Source organism: Glycine soja, chromosome 8, assembly GCF_004193775.1.
Source record: "Glycine soja cultivar W05 chromosome 8, ASM419377v2, whole genome shotgun sequence".
Lineage (NCBI taxonomy): Eukaryota > Viridiplantae > Streptophyta > Magnoliopsida > Fabales > Fabaceae > Glycine > Glycine soja.
Window position 1 is genome coordinate 17,290,122 of NC_041009.1, and position 18,216 is coordinate 17,308,337.

General features: G+C 30.6%; 1 protein-coding gene and 1 long non-coding RNA gene across 2 annotated transcripts; both read left to right on the plus strand.

Moving 5' to 3' along the window:
• Positions 1 to 6,358: 6,358 nt before the first annotated feature.
• Positions 6,359 to 8,968, plus strand: LOC114424637. The gene is made up of 2 exons (XR_003669044.1): positions 6,359 to 6,733; positions 8,792 to 8,968. It is a non-coding gene; the product is annotated as an uncharacterized LOC114424637 (long non-coding RNA).
• Positions 8,969 to 13,989: 5,021 nt separating this feature from the next.
• Positions 13,990 to 17,281, plus strand: LOC114422461. The gene is made up of 5 exons (XM_028388826.1): positions 13,990 to 14,368; positions 15,313 to 15,448; positions 15,704 to 15,927; positions 16,227 to 16,400; positions 16,961 to 17,281. Exons 1-5 carry the CDS (start codon positions 14,207 to 14,209, stop codon positions 17,045 to 17,047), a joined length of 783 nt encoding a protein of 260 aa, XP_028244627.1. The 5' UTR covers positions 13,990 to 14,206; the 3' UTR covers positions 17,048 to 17,281.
• The last annotated feature ends 935 nt before the right edge of the window (positions 17,282 to 18,216 follow it).

An 18,216-nucleotide genomic window follows, 5' to 3' on the forward strand; every position in this document is an offset into this window, starting at 1 on the left:
TTTTTGGAGCCAATCAGATGACCAAGGTCATGTTAATTTGATACAATCGTGTAATTTTATATGTCTGTGGTCCACTTGGATCACATGTCAGAATTAAATTTTAATTAATGAAAAAGGTTAAGAGAAAATTGATTCTTTAATTAAGGAAAGATAGAAGGAAAGCCTCCGCAAAATATTATAAATAAGAAATTAGGACCTCTCTTTTGAATATCTTATGCTTTATTTTAGTTATGAACAAGAAGTTCTTTTGAGAGGAGAGCTACACCCGGAAAAATTGCGGTTTAAATTGTAAGGGTTTTTTATCTCTTTTATTTCTAATGCAATATTATATTTTGTTTAGTTGTTCTATGATTATGGTTGGTTAAACCCCTTATAACTCGAATTGTGATGTAGCCATACCCATGTACTCTAGTTCCTCTTTTTAGGGGGAAGAGTATTCTCAAACCTTAACCGTAAGATGATAATTAAAATAAGAGGTATTAGGCGATTAATTGATAACTGAGAGTTCTTAATTAAAATAGGAATTAGGAGAAAAATGGTACATGCGAAATTATAATTTGAGTGACTTCTCTACATACATATCTTTTTTTGGAACTATTGTTTGTCTTTATTTTTATTTTCTTGAACTCAAACACAAACAATCTCCAACTCAAGATAAAAATCCAAAATTATTTAGTTTATGCAATTTAAATTATTTGGGAGCATAACTAGTCTCTAGCTAGTCTATAGGGTACAATATCTGAACTTTCTAGTTTACTATTGTTGGTTGTGGAGTTCCTAGATAATTTTAATTTGTATCAATTAAATAATTTTTGTTCATATATTTTATTTTTACTATCTTTATTTTTTTTCTGTTTCTATTTTGTTCTATTTAATCTTTGTTTATATTCTGAATTTTTATTACAATTTTAATTTTTTTTCTATCATTTTTTGTGAGTTTGTTTTAATCATTTTTTTTGTTAGATAGTTTATGCTAACTCGATCTCAGAGGGGTGAAATTGCTGAGTATGACCCTGAAATCGAAAAAGTCTATCACAGGAATAACGTTGAAACAAGGAGAAGGAAAATGGTCGTCAATGGAGAATAGGAGCCCACCCTCTAGGATTACCTCACCCCTTGTGTGGGAATCACTACAGCCATACAACTCCCTAATATGGGAGACCAACACTGTGAGCAAAGGCATAGGCTGATCAACATGATTGAGAGGATACAGTTTCATGGCCTACCGTTGGAAGACCCTGTGGTCCATTAAAGGAAGTTCATGAGACTCATAGACACGTGAAGAGCCATGTCAATGCTCCTGACTACATCAGATTGGCTGCCTTCCCATTCTCATTAGGGGGGAAGGCTAAAAATTGGCTCGGTGGCTGGTCGAGTAGGAGCATTATCACTTGGGATAGGTGCTCACTAGCATTCTTGAAGAAATTCTCCCCTACAACAAAGTCTGTGTAGCTAATGTTAACTCATTGACAAGTGCACCAATTCGTTCAAGCAGTAAATTAAAATGGAAGTCCGAGTGTCGAGTCCACAGAAACTTTGACTATACTCGGAGTTTGTGTATATCCAATTTCAAGCAATTGATGAGTTGATTAAACTATTGGTAACATGTGACATTAAAAGTAAATCGACATAAAATTAAACTAATTAGCTAGCATGTGCAAGGCGAGAAAAACAAACACTCGAAACGGTGAAGCGACGATTGATGCAAAATATGAATATGTTGGGGCTTAGCCTACCAAAACTACTCTTGATGCAATGTTAATGATTTTTCTCTATTCAATATTATTACAATTATCACCTACATCTACTCATATACTCTAGTTATGATTTTTCACACGAAAGAACCTAATTTACCTAATTTCTCCCCTAATCCCTTAAGAGATAAACTAGCTAAATTGCATTATAAACAGAGATACATAAAATAGGCTAAATAACATCATTCTATCCTTAGAGATGAATTATTTAAATGCTCTATTCCAATTCTTAAGAGATAAACATTTTCCAATGCCTAAACCCTAAAACATAGCATGAATATGGATGACCAAACCACAATCAATGAAAATAAGCACAGAAAAGAGACAATGAAATTGAAATAACATTAAATAGATGATAAGAATCATTACATCAAGAGTGTTTAGTTGTTAAGCTCCCAATAATGGATGGTTTAGTCTCTCATTGTCATGAGAGGCTTAAAATTACAAAAAGGGTGAAGGTGGTGGAAAAGAATGAAGGGAAAATAGAGATGAAGGGAAGGAATGACTCTCATTGGATGATTTTTCTCTCCTTGGATGTGTCCTAGTCTGTCTTCAGTGTGGGGAAGAATAAATGCCATGTTCCCTCCTTTTTCCTCACTTAAAATGCAGTTCAGTTCTATTTTTCGCGACCTCGTGCTAAGCGAAGAGTAAGTGGCTACATGCTAAGTGCACCTTCATGTGACATCTAACTTCCCCAGGTGGCTTCTTTGCGCTAAGCGAGGGCTGCCCACTGAGCGACCGTGTCGCGCTAAGTGAGAGTCTCCAGGTCTTCAACTCTCTTTCATGCCTTCTTCTATGTTTCTACAAAAAAAAAAAATACACCACCAAAATAGTATAAATTTACCAGTTTAAGTGCCTACTGGACAAAAACTCAGAAGATGTCAAAATCCTAATGATTCGCACAAAAAAAAAAAAAGCAATAAAAGAGGGGAAATCCGATAATTTCTATGTGACTTAATTACAAAATATACTTATGCACAACAATTATCAGCTAATCCGAGAGATTGGGAACTTCGCCCAATTTAAGCATGAGTCATTTTCTGAAGCCTGGGAATGGTTCAAGGGGCTACAAAAAAGTTGCCCTCTTCATCGCTACCCACCATAGATGCTAGTCCACATCTTTTATGGAGGACTATCACAACACAATCAATCATGCCTGGATGTTGCAACCGAGGGAAACCTCATGCATAAGTTGACTGATGCATCAATAAAGATTATTGAGGCTATGGCCTCTAATGCTTACAATGGCATGGGTGACAGAAGAATTCTCAGAAGATCCTCTAGGGTTCACCAAGTGAAAGCTAATTCATCTGGTTCTTCTCTTAAATAAAAGATGGATATGTTGGCCAAGCAGAAGGAGATTATGATGAAGGCTTAGATGCAGATAATGACACTCACACCCTTACCTCTTGTTTGTAAGGAGTGTGGGGAGACAAGACATGTGGTTGGAGATTGCCCAAACACCTAGGCCCTAGAATAAGTGAACTATGTTGTTGGAAAGAGTATGGGTTATGACCCCTACTCTAATACCCATAACCAAGGGTGGAAAGATCACCTAAACTTCTCTTGGAAAGAATAGAGAGATCAGAAGCAAGGTCAGAGTCAAAACCAGAATGTGTATATGCCTCCTCACCTGCAAAATCAAAATCAGAACATGTACAAAGGCCCTCATATCAAAGGCCTAAGTAAGAGGAGAGGAGACCAACCTTGCAAGACATAGTGATGGAGCACATAACTAAGAGTAATGAGAGGTTCAAACCTTGTCACTCTTATGTCTCAAAGAACTCCTGGCATACTTCCTTCCCAAACTGAAGCTAATCCTAAGAATGAGGAGGTGAATGTTGTGAGCATAAGAGTAGATATTCTATGACAAAAACGAAGAAGTAAAAGAAGGCCACTCCAACACTAGAAAAAAAGGTTATGGGATAATTTTGTACACCCGTGATCCACTTGGATCATATGTCATATTTAAATCCTAATTAATAGATAATATTGAAAGATAATTGATTCTTTAATTAGGGAAAGCTAGAAGGAAGGTCTCCATAAAATATTATAAATAAGGAATGAGGACCTCTCTTTTGGATACCTTATACTTTATTTTATTTACAAACAACAAAAGCTTCTGAGAGAAGAACTACATCGGGAACAATTGGGGTCTAAATTTGTAAGGATTTTCGATCTCTTTTATTTCTAATGCAATATTATATTTTGTTTAGTTATTCTATGACTATGGTTTGCTAAACCCTTTAGAACTCGGATTGTGATGTAGTATGCCATGTACTATAGTTCCTCTTTTTAATAAAGTTCTTTGATGTTATTCAGTTAATTGAATTTTCTTATCACTTTTATTTCTATATTAGAATTGATCACTCTAATATTAGTTAATTACGTTTTTGTGATCATGTTCTCATTATTAACTAACATATAGAATGATAAAGTTCATAAAACTTGTATGACCAAACTGGTGGCAAGAATTCCCTTTTTACAAATCTTTTGTTATTCATCCTTAAACCTAAATTAAATCTCAAATGACTAATGCATGATTGATTTAGGGGGAAGAGTATTCTCATACCTTAACCATAGGTTGATAATTATAATAAGAGGTATTAGGCGATTAATTGATAACTAATCATTCTTAATTAAAATAGGAATTAGGAGGAAAACGGTACATGCAAAATCATATTTTGAGTCACTTCTCTTCATACATTTTTTTTTTCTTGAAATTGTTGTATGTCTTTATTTTTATTTTCTTGAACGCAATCACAAACAATTTTCAACTCAAGATAAAAACTCAAAATTATTTAGTTTATGTAATTTAAATCCCTAGGGTACAACATCCGTACTTTCAACTCCATTGTTGCTAATGCTTAGGATGCATTTGCCCTTAACGAGTACATAGTTTACGCATTACTAGTCTGTACATTTTATAGGTTCATGGAGAAAAATGAATAAAGCTCCCTTAGATATAAATAGTTTAAAATATAAATATATATTACATTAAAAAATAGATGCATAATTTAATTAAATAAAGTATATTTTATTACATTAAATGAATAACATAATTTTAACAAAAATTGAAAAAAAAATATATTACATTTTTTATTCAATTTATTTGTATGATGTAATCTATCATCAACAAAATGCCATTGTCTCAGTTAAATCCTACATGTATTTTTTTTTATTAATATATTTAGTTTCAACTTTTTTTTGTGAATAACTTTTAGCTTCAACTAGTATTTTAACTTGTACATTAAAAATGTTAAATATTTATTTTTATATAATTATAATTATAAGTCATAATAAATAAATATTTTTAAACATATAAATTATATTTTAGATTTATGATAAATAATTTAAATTATAATATAAGGATATTTTTAAATTATTGTATATAAGTAAATTCCTTTGTAATTTGAGTTTTAGAACTTCAAGTACATCTATTATCATATGTCTATCACATGTTGAGCTATCAAAATGAATTAAAAATTCTCTAAACATAAATTTGTGAATGTAATACATAAGTAAAAAAAACAACTAAAAGTAAAAGTAATGATAAGAGATAATGATATTAATTTATTTATAAAAATAAAATAATATATATATATATATATATATATATAGTTTTTATTTTAATTTTTGGGTTCCTTTCCAGCCATGGGTCATGGGTCCCCGCACCCCTAGACTAAACAAGGAAGTACAAACTTACGATTTCTTGAACCTTGCATTGCATACATTTAAACCCTTAATTGGTTCATGTGGACTTACTATAGAATGAAATCATAAAGTATAGAAATATATACCCCGTGACCATTGTTAATGACTTTGGCATCTTGGTGGAGATTATCTATAGTATTCTATTTCTTATATATGTACAAGAAGAATTAGGGTTTAATTAAACATTGTAATTTTACATTTAGGAAGCATGTTTATTTCATGAATCCATTTTTGATATTGTTATTGTCATTATTCTCATTTTCATTATTATTATCACCAATTGTCACCACTCACTTTAATGAATTATATTAAAATAGATAATATTTAAAATCGTATTTCAATAAATTTTATATTAATTTACTTGTGTTATTCAGATCCATTACACAATATAAAAAGTTCAATCATTTACAATCAAGTTGATGTGCAACTTTGATCCTTGATATGTATTATTAATTCATATTTATCAACTTCAATTTAAATATTCAATAAATATACTAATATATATTTATTAATTCTAATTTTGATATTATCAGTTTATATAATATTAATACTACTTAATTTGCCAGTTATGAATATATGTGCAAGGTTGGTATTCCATTTAAGTTATACATAATAAAAAATTTATTTATTTATTTATCAAATAAAGTCATTAGTGAAATAGTTCTAGTATTTTTTATGGACTTCATTCAAAGGTGGGATTGAATTTTTTTTTCCTGAGTTGTGGGATTGGGGGTTTGATAATAAGTGTGAGTTTGGTTAGGCTTTTTTTTATAGAAAAAATCACTTATTTCATAGAAAAATGCTTATTATAAAATTTTAGATGTTTGTATAAACTTATTTAAAAAAGCAAAGCTGCAAATAAGCTAAAAATAGCTTTTAGGATAGCTTATCCATATAAGCTAGTGCAGAAGCAAGGATGGAAAACACACAGAGGTGTGTTAATGAAAATTTTGGACAGGACTACCCCTAAACAAAACACAATCTGATCGTGACCTACCTCTTCTCCTTTATTATCGTGTGACCTTCATTTTCGCCTTCCATGTTGTGAGAGATCGCCTCCCACCGCGCCTCTACAGATTGAAACCGCCCCTTTGTAGATTGTCATTGTGCCTCCCACCGCGCCTCATCACGCACCTCTACAGATTGTCGTCGTGTCACCTCCCTCATCGTCACCGCGTTTGCTTCGCCTCCCTCCTCGTGACGCACCTTTCTTTGAGATGCAAACACAAGAAGCAACACTTTGAGTTCAACGAGTAAAAAAAGAAGTAAGCAACGCTGATTTGATTTTCGTTGTTTTGCTTGTAGTACTTCAATCGCTTCTTCTATAAATGCTAATGAACTTACTTTCTACATTATAATAGTTGCAAAAATATGGATAATTTAATTGTTTGTTAATATGATATGATTCTGGATTATTCCTCATTTTCACTTGATCTCTGTTTATTTTTCTAACTGCCCATGACTACGAACATACTTGTGTTTGTGGATCTGACTTTTATTTATTTATTTATTCATGTATTTTTTCTTGTATGATACTTTGTTTGCCATTCCATTATGCTTCACATTTTGTTGCATTTTGTTATGCAGTATATTTGATTTTGCACACAGACTGTTTGATGTGTGTTCTAAAACATGGGGAAGGGGAACCACAAACAAATTGTGATTTATGAGATCCAATATTCAATTTTATTAAGGAAAATGTTCACAACAAATTCTTTTGTTATACCCCTTGCTTTCATTCTCCCTTGTTTATTAGACCACATATGATATGAGCATGACACAATATATCTTTGATATGCATTGTGACAGTACTCACAGAGCAAGGAATTTGGAAAAACATGCTAATCACCAAAATTTGGAAACATTTTATTAATAAAATATTGTAATAACATGGTTGTTAGGCTAATAAAAAATATAATATTTTGAGTTTTTATTTATCTATTATTCATATTTGAATGTCTCTTTTAATTTTAAAAAAATGGGCATATGATGCATGTATAAAAAAAAGTGATTTTTAGGATTTTTATTTAACAAATATGTTTATTTTGTAAGTGCTTATAAGATCTTTTATGTAATTTTGGAATAAAAAATACTTCTCCACTTGTCATACCCAAACAAGTTAATAATCACTTTTAATTAATTTTTTTTAAAAAAAAATTGTAACCAGACATAAATACACATTATACTTTTGTAAAATCACTTATAAATAAATCACTTATTTCAAAAGGATTTATTTTAAGCCTAAACAAACTAACCTTTAAAATTTTATAAAACTTAATTAAAGTGTTTTTTTAAATGCAGGGATTTAATTAGGACTTCTTAAAGTGTTTTTCTTTTTTTGCTATAAAGACTTAATTAAAAACTTTATAGAATCACAGATATTAATTCAACCTAAATAAAAGATATTAAGTAATTCGGTCAAAAATAAAAGATATTAAGTAATTTATCTTTTTAATATATGAAATGTATCTTTCATTTTATTTTATTTTTTTCATAAAATATTTAAAAAATATTAAAATAGGAGACCATATTATCCCTCAAGTCACACGATGAAGAAATTGAAGGGGATGTGAATCATCGCATTCAAGCAGGATGGATGAAATGGAGAAAAGCATCGGGGGTGTTATGTGATGCAAAAGTACCGATCAAGCTAAAAGGAAAGTTTTATCGGACTGCGGTAAGACCGGCGATTTTGTACGGAACAGAATGTTGGGCGGTCAAGAGCCAACATGAGAATAAAGTAGGTGTAGCGGAGATGAGGATGTTGCGGTGGATGTGTAGTAAGACTCGACAGGATAAAATTAGAAACGAAGCTATTAGAGAGAGGGTTGGAGTAGCGCCTATTGTAGAGAAGATGGTGGAAAATAGACTTAGGTGGTTTGGGCACGTAGAGAGAAGACCGGTAGACTCTGTAGTGAGATGGAGAGAAGGCAAACAATTCGAGGCAGAGGAAGACCCAAAAAGACTATAAGAGAGGTTATAAAAAAGGATCTCGAACTTAATGATTTGGATAGAAGTATGGTACTTGATAGAACATTATGGCGGAAGTTGATCCATGTAGTCGACCCCACCTAGTGGGATAAAGCGTTGTTGTTGTTTGTATTGAAAAAGTATTAAAATATATTTGAAGAAGATGTAACGTTCCTTATTTTTTTTTAGATCTTAATATGCATAAAACTCTTAATACACATAAAAACACGATGATAATACAAATTATTAATAGATCCCAAAATTTAAAAATTAAAGAGTGACGCTCCCCACCCCTTGTGCAAGAAAATCAGCAATAATAATATTGAATCAGAGGTTTTTGGTTTTTTATTTAGGGAGAATTTTCGGTAGATGAAGAATCGTTGGTAGCCAACGCAGGGGAAGCACGTGGAGCACAGTTTTGATTCGTTTCCTTTGTGGCACAAGACTATAATAATTTTGACTTAAAAGGTTTCGTGATAGAGTAATTAATAATGCAAATTTATATATATGAACTTTTTTATCGTTTGATTTGTTTGATTGAATTGGCTTATTAGCATATTAGAAATTCATACCGCAATGTTTTTATATGATGTGTTGCAATGTTCATAGGCTTATTTTAACTATTTATAATTAGTTTTCAGGTCTATATATGAAAATGTTGCCTTTTATTTTATTATTATCTATTATTATAATGCGACCATATCAATATCGTGGAATGTGTATTTTATATTAATTTAAGGAAATTACTAATATTCATTAGATGCTTATTTTGGAAAATTATATCATTGTTATTTTGATTATAATTTTGAATAATTCTAATTCTAAATTTAAATATTTGAAAGATTGTGTATATATTTTGAAATATATTATTCAGAAATTTTGATTATGCTGTTTTCATACATTAGTGTGTTATTGTAATAGCAATATCAAAGAAAAATAACTTAAAAATCTTTTGAAGTTTATTTCTTATATACTCATGAAAAATGGATATAAAATTTATATAAAAAATCATATGAATCATTTGATTGGCATTAAGTGAATGATACATATGTGTTTTTATAAAATAAATGTTTGAATACTTTATTTTTATTATATAACATTTATTCGTTATTATTGTTATATATGCGATTAACATTAATTACTTATAATTATTTAAATGTTTTATATTGATTGCTTTTGGATGATTTTATATTCACGCTAATTCTCATGTTATGATTTGATTCATGTTTTTGTAAGTAAGAAAACATATTATTTGGTTTAGAAGATTTGTAAATTCATGGAACCAATAATGTATATGTGTATATATTAATTTTATATACGTATTTTTGAAATGCTTTATTGAATTTGTTTATAGACCAATGTATAAAATATGGTGCTTTTGATTGTGATCAAGATTCAAATTATTTTTGAGTTTTATATATGTATGTTGTCATCTTTATATTTACAAGTGCATTTAGTGAGTTATCATGGTTCGTTTTGTTTATCATGAACATAATTAATTATATATTAAAAGAAATATGGATTTGTTTTAAAGTTGTGTATTGTGCATGATTGATTTCATATAAGCTAAGACATCAATGTATACATGGTAGCTCACAATGTATTGGTTTATAAATATGTATACATGGTATGCGGTGTGTCTTTTATAATGAGCAATATCAAGCAAAATAAGAAATAATTTGAGATATATTTTGAATGTCTCCCTAATAGTATAATGATTCACATAAGACAAGACATCAATGTTAAAATTGTACTACCTATTTATTAATGCAATTGAAAAACATATGAATGTAAACTAGAAGTTTACAAAACAATATAACTTTGTTATTTGGCTTGACCGGTTGGACCATTATGGGTTTATTATAATACGAAAAGTGGTTAAAAATTAGTGTAAACACCCATTGAAGAATCAGAAGAATCTTCATTTCAATGATTTTGTACTACTTGTTCACGAGAGAAGTCAATAATAAGACCATTACAAAAAAAAAGTGAGGATGAATTCCTTACATTTTTAGAACAGATACAAGGTGATATTTGTGGATCAATACACCAATCATGTGGATCATTTAAATATTGTATGATTTAAACTTATGCATCAACTAGATGATCACATGTTTTTTTGTTGTCAACTTGCAATGAAGAGTTTGCGAGATTTTTAACTCACAAATTTGTCTTAATAATGTTGGTGTGTTTAGATCATGATTTTAATGAGTATTGTATGAATATTGAAATTTATATTGAGTATCCTGCTGAATATGTTCATACACAAAATAGACTTGCAAAATCAATTATTAAAGATTTAAAATCGATTGCAGTACCATTACTCATTAGATCAAAACTATCAATGTCTTCTTGAGGAAATGCAATATTGTATTTTGCAATATTGTTATTTTGAATTAATTTTTCCAACATGAGGAAGAGATGATAAGCAATTGGAAAAAAGAGATTAGTTTAAATGAATTATCATTATATTGATCCTCGTACAAAAGAATGTGAACCAGAAGTTTAGAAGATAATTCATTTATAAAGTTTAGTAAAAAAAATGGCTAAATCATATGTATCAACGGTTAATGCTCCAATAAATTTTCATGTCCATGTGGGACAATATAAGATGGTTAAACGAGTCTTAGATATGCATGAAGTGTGATATACCCATTGGTTTCAAAGATATAAGAAAACCTCAATTAAGAAAAGAAGTTAAAAGTAACATGGCCAAATTGAGGCTATGAGGATGCTGAAAGATTCCTCTGACATATTTATATATTTTAGTTCAAGAAGAACTCAAATTCCTGAAATTAGTGAAAATAAAGAGATGTCATATTATGTCATGGATGAAATATGATGGAACCAAAATAAAGTCAACATTGACAATACATTTGCATATAATGTAGCGTTCTATGAAATACATGATAATGATAATGATGATCATGAGTAAGTCTATAAAAGATTGTAGACAAATATATGATTGATCAAAATAGAAAGACTCAATTGAGGAAAAATTAGACATAAAGTACCATGTCTTTGTGTTATTGAAACACTAATGTATCTTACCATATAGACACGACTTGATATATCGTTTCTCACTTATTCACTATTAAAATATAGTTTTTCACCAATATGAAGACATTTAAGCAAGTACTTCATTATTTGAGGTTATTTGTCAAATTCTTTTAATGGTATGTCATAAGTTTACATGAGGCAATGCAACAATTCCATGACAATATGTGAAACAAGCCAAAATAGACACACCAACCAATCATGCAGAAATTTTAGCCAAACATGAGAAAAATGGCATCGATGATCACATGTAAAAACTTACATGTATTGCTCAGTTGAAAGAATAACCCATCAAATGATACAGAATAAAACACATTTTACCAAAGTTCTTTTTCACCCATGATCTTAAAAAAAATAATGATATAAAGGTTCAACAAGTTTGTTCACATGAACCGAGGCGGACCCAAGAAGGAAAGTTAGAGGGGACCAAATATAGTTTAGATAAATTTATACTAAAAAAATAAATTAATTAATTTTTTATAATAAAATCCCAATTAATTATGCTACAAAAAAATTATTAAAGTAAATTTGGATAAATGTATGGTACAACTTAATATTTAATGTATTTTTCTAAAGTTTATACAATGATGTTTAGAGTCATAAATTAATTCAAAGATAGACTCATACATTCAAAGCTAGAAATAGATTAAAGACAAACAAAAAATGTCTAGAAGAACTAAATTGGGATGAGTGAAACAAAAAAAATGAAGAATAATAATAAAAATTAATAAATATTGGTATGTCTCAAAATTCAAGTTATTAAATAGTCCTTATGTAGTATTTATAAACTTATCTTATAGATAAAGATTAATATTAAATAGTAGTACCATTTAATTTCTCAAATCAATTATTACCAAATCAATATAAAAGAAAAGATTGTAAAATTATTTGATTGGAGATATAAATATTTATAATCTTTAAAATATATTATAAAATAAAATAAATAATACTCAAATATTTTGTTTAAAAAAGAAAAAAATAATTATTTCTACAATGAAGATTATAAAAAAAAGATATTTATTAATAAAATAATATATTTGCCTTAAAAGAGAGATAAAATGCCATTATGTTCGCCATAAATACTATAAAAGGGAAGAAATATTCTGTAAAAGCCAAAATAAAACTTATAAATAATACTTAAATATCATTATTTTCTACAATTAAACTCTTTAATAAAATAATTAATTTATTATTAAAATATTATACAATATATATAGTTAAAAAAATAGATTAAAAAACAGGGGTATAACCCCCTCAAGTCTAATTGACTTATAAGATTGGATTTTATACTTAAACATAATTGTTTGCATGAGAGAGAAAAATAAATACCTTATGCACTTGTTTTTTCCTTAGCCATGATTTTGTCTCATTGGATTTTTTTGTCATGGTTTTTAATGAAACAAGTGATAACGTATCGAAGAATGTTATACTATGTTTCCTTCACTAGAGTTTTATTCCAAAAATTTTCCTAGTAAGGTTTTAATGAGATACATTTTCATATAATAGAAATTCAAGGAAGAGTGTTATGAATAATCTTTTGTAAATGTAATTATCTTCCTTAATCTTTATTTGTATTTGTCTGTTATGGGTGTGTTTGATTCACTAAAAAATAAGATATCGGACATCACAAAAATATTTGTCTAACGTTTGATTTAAAAAATGACTTAGGGACAATACAAAATAAAGAATGATTGACTGAACAAATACTCAAAAATTTGTAACTCACTAAATCTTTTACAACTTTTTGTTTAGTGTCTAACAAAAGTAAAAATATAATATTATTCCTATTTTATGACTTTTCATTATCCCACACCTTTTTTTTTATTTTTTATATGTGCCTCTTTTTCTAAACTTTCTTCTCCAAATGTCATACATTGGTCATCGGCGAGAGTCGTCTTGGTCGTTAGCGTGGACACCTTGGCGGCCAGTAGGATCGTATGGACGGCTACTATTCCTTTTTTGCTAATTATTTATTTCTTTTCATTGTTAGTTTATTTAAATATTTTCATCGTCATCTTTCTCCTTCTCACTATATTTTTTTTCTTTTAATCAACTTCGACGAGGACACATTGAGTTGTCGTGCCGTCGCAACCATCGTCATGATCTTGTGGCGGTCTCGCACCACCAGGTCTTATGCTCGATGGCATTAGGGGTCAGGCCTCTTCCATAAAGGTGTCTTTCCTTTTTGTTACACCAGTTAAGAGATAGCAAATACACCTAATGTTTTATAGTAAAATTTATATTATTTTGTTTTATATATAAACACATCAAATAATTACTTGTATCACAAGACAATTTATAATACAAAAAATTGTCACGTAATTTAACTACTTTTCTCATATTATTTTATTTATATGTCATCTTAGCGAATCAAACCGTATTTATAAATAATTTACTCCTTCGAAAATAAACACTCGCCATTATCTTTCTTTTTAAACTTTCTTCCTTTCTATCCATTATTCTTCTCAAAGTCATATAAATAGACTCCTTTGTGACACATTATAAATAATCCTCAGGTTTCCCCACGTTTCCTCTGTCACGAGGAACAGCGCAGAACCTAACCCTCACGAAAACCCCTTTCGATTCCGATAACTCTCGTTGTGCCGAAACCCTAACCTTAACCGGGTTTTCTCGTTGGTTGGGATTGAATTGGCATCGGAGGGAGGCGATCGATTGGAAAATTGGTAGTAGTAGTTTAGCGTTGAAGAACGATGTCTGCTGCTGTGTGCGGAAGCAAGAGATCTTTCTTCGAAGAGCTTCCTCCTTCTCCGCCACTCTCCAAGAGGCTCCGTTGTTCCTCTTCGCCGATTCGATTCCCTCCTCCCTCTCCCGTCGACCAACTTCGCCCTCTCTTTCCCCACATGGACGACTTGGTGTGTATTCCTTTCATGTTTTTTTTTTTTACTTTTACTTATTATTATGTCAATTTCAATTCAGTTACGTGTTTGAAACTGGGTAGTTGAAGGTTTAGGATTAGAAATCTTAGATTGCTGTCATTAATTAACGTGTTTTCTTTATTTCTAGCTGCAAAATATTTAATGAATGAATGTAATTTTTTAAAATTTTGATTTTCGTCTAGAGAAGGAAATTTCACTTTTGATCTGTGTTCATGCTCGAGAATTCACTCACCAAAGATTCCTAAAGCTTAGTATGAACTCAAGAGCTATGCATTGCGTGACTTGGTGTCGCCTGGGCTGGTCATGCTTGTTTAACAATCATATTAATCAATTAATCATATTATTCAATATTCGATTGATTGGTTACTCGAGCTGGTCATACCTATTAAGGAGCAAATTAATCGATATTGGATTGATTGGTTTTGAGGTTATTGACAAAAAAAATAAAATTGTCTAAGTCACTTTGTTTCTTTTTGTCCAAGTTTCTTCTCATTTTGTCTAACTTACTTCCTTTTTTTCCTTTCTTTGTGAGTTTCGGGAGTATCCCCAATTGTATGTCTTCTAATGGTTCCCTCTTAACGGTTTCCCCTTTTATGGAGAGTGGTGTGAATGGTGCCTTAGGCACGTGCGAGGGGCAGGTGGGGTCAATGGTGCCTTAAACGCATGCGGGGAAGGATTTATAAATATTATATTGGGCCTGAAGGCCCAAAGCCCAATGCCCACTGACTATTTGAGGTCCTAGGGCATCTCAACTGTTAGTGTGATAGGGTGAGCAGTCAAAGTAAATGGTTGGTTTTACGGCGCTCGGCCATACGGTCCAATTTGTGATGTTTTAGATTGGTGTTCTTTGAAAGGTGCATGATTGATATAGATGACTCTCTTTCTTGATATATCTTATCGTTTGCTATTTTGCCTTTCAGGTTCTTGAGAGAGCTCTCCAAGAATGTGGCAATGATATAGATGCTGCCATCAAGAGGCTTAATGAGCTTTGCTTGGGAACTGCCGATAGAAATGGGATTGCTGAAGAATTGGAGGTTGTCATTAATCTGGATGCAGGTATGGTTGGCTGACATGTGCCATTGAATGTTTAGTAGAGTAAAATATTACGAGGAAATTCTGCTTTTACATCTCTATGATAGGATATTTTAACTGTTAGTTAATTGCATTATGGCACAGTACCAGTGCACTGCTCTTCTATGCTGACCCAGACGGGCTGTGAAGAAGAATAGGGATAGGAGTTGAATAAATTGTCAACAGATTTTGGTAACGAAACTTACTGGGAAATCGACATGCTTTTTTGAAACTTTACAGGTAATTTGGAAGGTGATGGAAATGCTTCTGTTTCTGAGGAGCAGCCTGCTTTGAACAACCACCTTCCGGCAGATGGAGCAGAATGGATTGATTTTTTTGTCAGGGAAATGATGGTTGCTACTAGTGTTGAAGATGCTAGAGCACGTGCTGCCAGAATGCTGGAGGTTCTAGAGAAATCAATCAGTGAAAGAGCAAAGGCTGAGGCAACTGATGTGCTTCAGAAGGTATTCATACTAAAACCATTCAAGATTTATGTTATCAACCAATAAACAAGAAAATAAACATTATGTGGAAGTAACTTTTGAGTGGTAAAAGGTCAACAAGAAATATAAACTCAAGAATATAAATCCTTTTGGGTTTTGGGTGGTTCATGATCTTTTTGATGCAGAGTTGATCTCTCTACACATTTGTATATTGATATTCTTATGAGTTATATCTTAGAACATAATGATTAGGAATAAATGTATAGTGTTTCTTCCTGGTTGAGCTTGTATCTTAATTGTTGTAAGATGTTTTCATTCAGGAAAATTTGATGCTGAAAGAGCAAATTGAAGCGTTGATTAAGGAGAAAAATTCTTTCAAAAATGCTTTTAGAATCCAGCATGAACGATCTGCTGATTATGAGGTTAAGAACCAAGAGTTGCAGCATTTGAAGCAATTGGTGTCTCAATACCAGGAGCAGATTAAAACTCTTGAGGTCTGAATCAGCTTTCTCCCTTTTTTGTTCACAGTAACAGCTGACCCATTAAGCTAAGGATATAATAATTATCATCTCTTATGATTTGGTTTTATAAATTTAAAAAAAAAATATTGGAAATTTAAATATAATCTGCTTAAATTTTATGTCTCCTCCCTTCATACGAAGAAATAGAAGGGAAGGACATGATGTCACTGTTAACAATGATAATCATGGAGATTGTGGTCATTCCTGAACCCGACGTACATTTTGTTAGGATACTGATAGCTGGTAATGCATCATTACCTTGCACACCCTTTTGGGTTGAGAGTCAATCTAGTAATCTGCTACATCTATAGGTTTACAAGTGAGTGTTGGAAGTTTCCATTCTCAATCTTCTCTCATTTTCCTTCCATTTGCCATACACAGAGGGAGAAGGCCAATACTCAATTATTGCATCTTAATATACGAAATTAGTTTACAAATTAAAATTGGTCCACTATTAAATTCAGACAAACAGATTAGTGGGGATGAAAAATCTAAACGCTAATGATTTTGTGTATCCATTGATTTGTTGACAGGTGAATAACTATGCTTTGGCAATGCATTTGAAGCAGGCTCAACAGAGCAACCCTTTTCCTGGGCGCTTCCCACCTGATGTCTTCTAATGGGGTGAATGTGTAGAATGTAATAATAAAGGCAGCAAACAGCTGGATTAATTATGTCGTGTTGTTTTTCTTTCTTACAAAGGTCAAGCGTTGTTGTAGTTTGCTTTTATAGCTTCTGTTGGTCAGAGCATGGTTTCTGCTTTTATAGTTCAGGACTTCAGGTTATATATTCTATCCTATCAACACAGTATAGTATCCGACAGTATCAGAATATATCGTCACTCAATTCAATTACCCGTTTGGAATTTTATGATTTCGAGTTATAGTCACTAGCGAGATTTCGCCAATGTTTAAGGTTAGCCCTGATCTGTTGCAAGATATTAGATTAAGTTTTTTTTCTTAATCTTTTGATTTATCCTAGAAAAAAATATTAAACCGGGGTAATATTTTAACCATTTGATCTTAATTTTAATATATTAATCATTTGTGTCTAATCACTATAATTTTAATACATTAATCATTTGTGTCTAATCACTATATTAGATGTAGTTTGATAATCTTTTCTTGGTTAAAAATGAGCATCTTTTCTTTCAGTAAAAATAATCATCTCTGTTTTTTTAAACATTCTACCATGAGTATAAAATTTATTTTTGAAATAAGTTAAATTATAAGTGCAACATCAAAATTAAAATTTAAAAGATATGATTAATTGTTGTCGATTGATGATTGAATTGTATAATACCATGTTATGAATTACTTGTATGTGTATTTTTAATCATGGCTGTATCTGAGAAAACTTTTATACAATTTTAACAAAAGAATTACACACACTTTTGTTATGTTCTTTTTATCACATTTTATTATATATTTTTTATTTTATTTAACTAGTCCTTATCCCGTTGTTAATAAATTTTAACAAATATAAAAGTGTGTTATAAAAGATTTTGTTTTATGACTTAAATGATTTTATTTGTTTTGAAAGGAAAGCTTAAATAAATTTTCATTACCTGTAAAGTTGGACATTTTTTTATTTTAGTATTTTACATTTTTTTATGTTCAATTTTAACATGACGAAAATTAAACCCTGATCCCATTTATGAATTTTAACTATGTTATACTTCATTAGTCTAATACGTCATTATTTAATGGATTCTTACTAAGAGTGAGCAACAAAATCAAACATAAAAAAGTGGGGCCTAAAATAAAAAAAAATGGTAGTTTAGATAGTA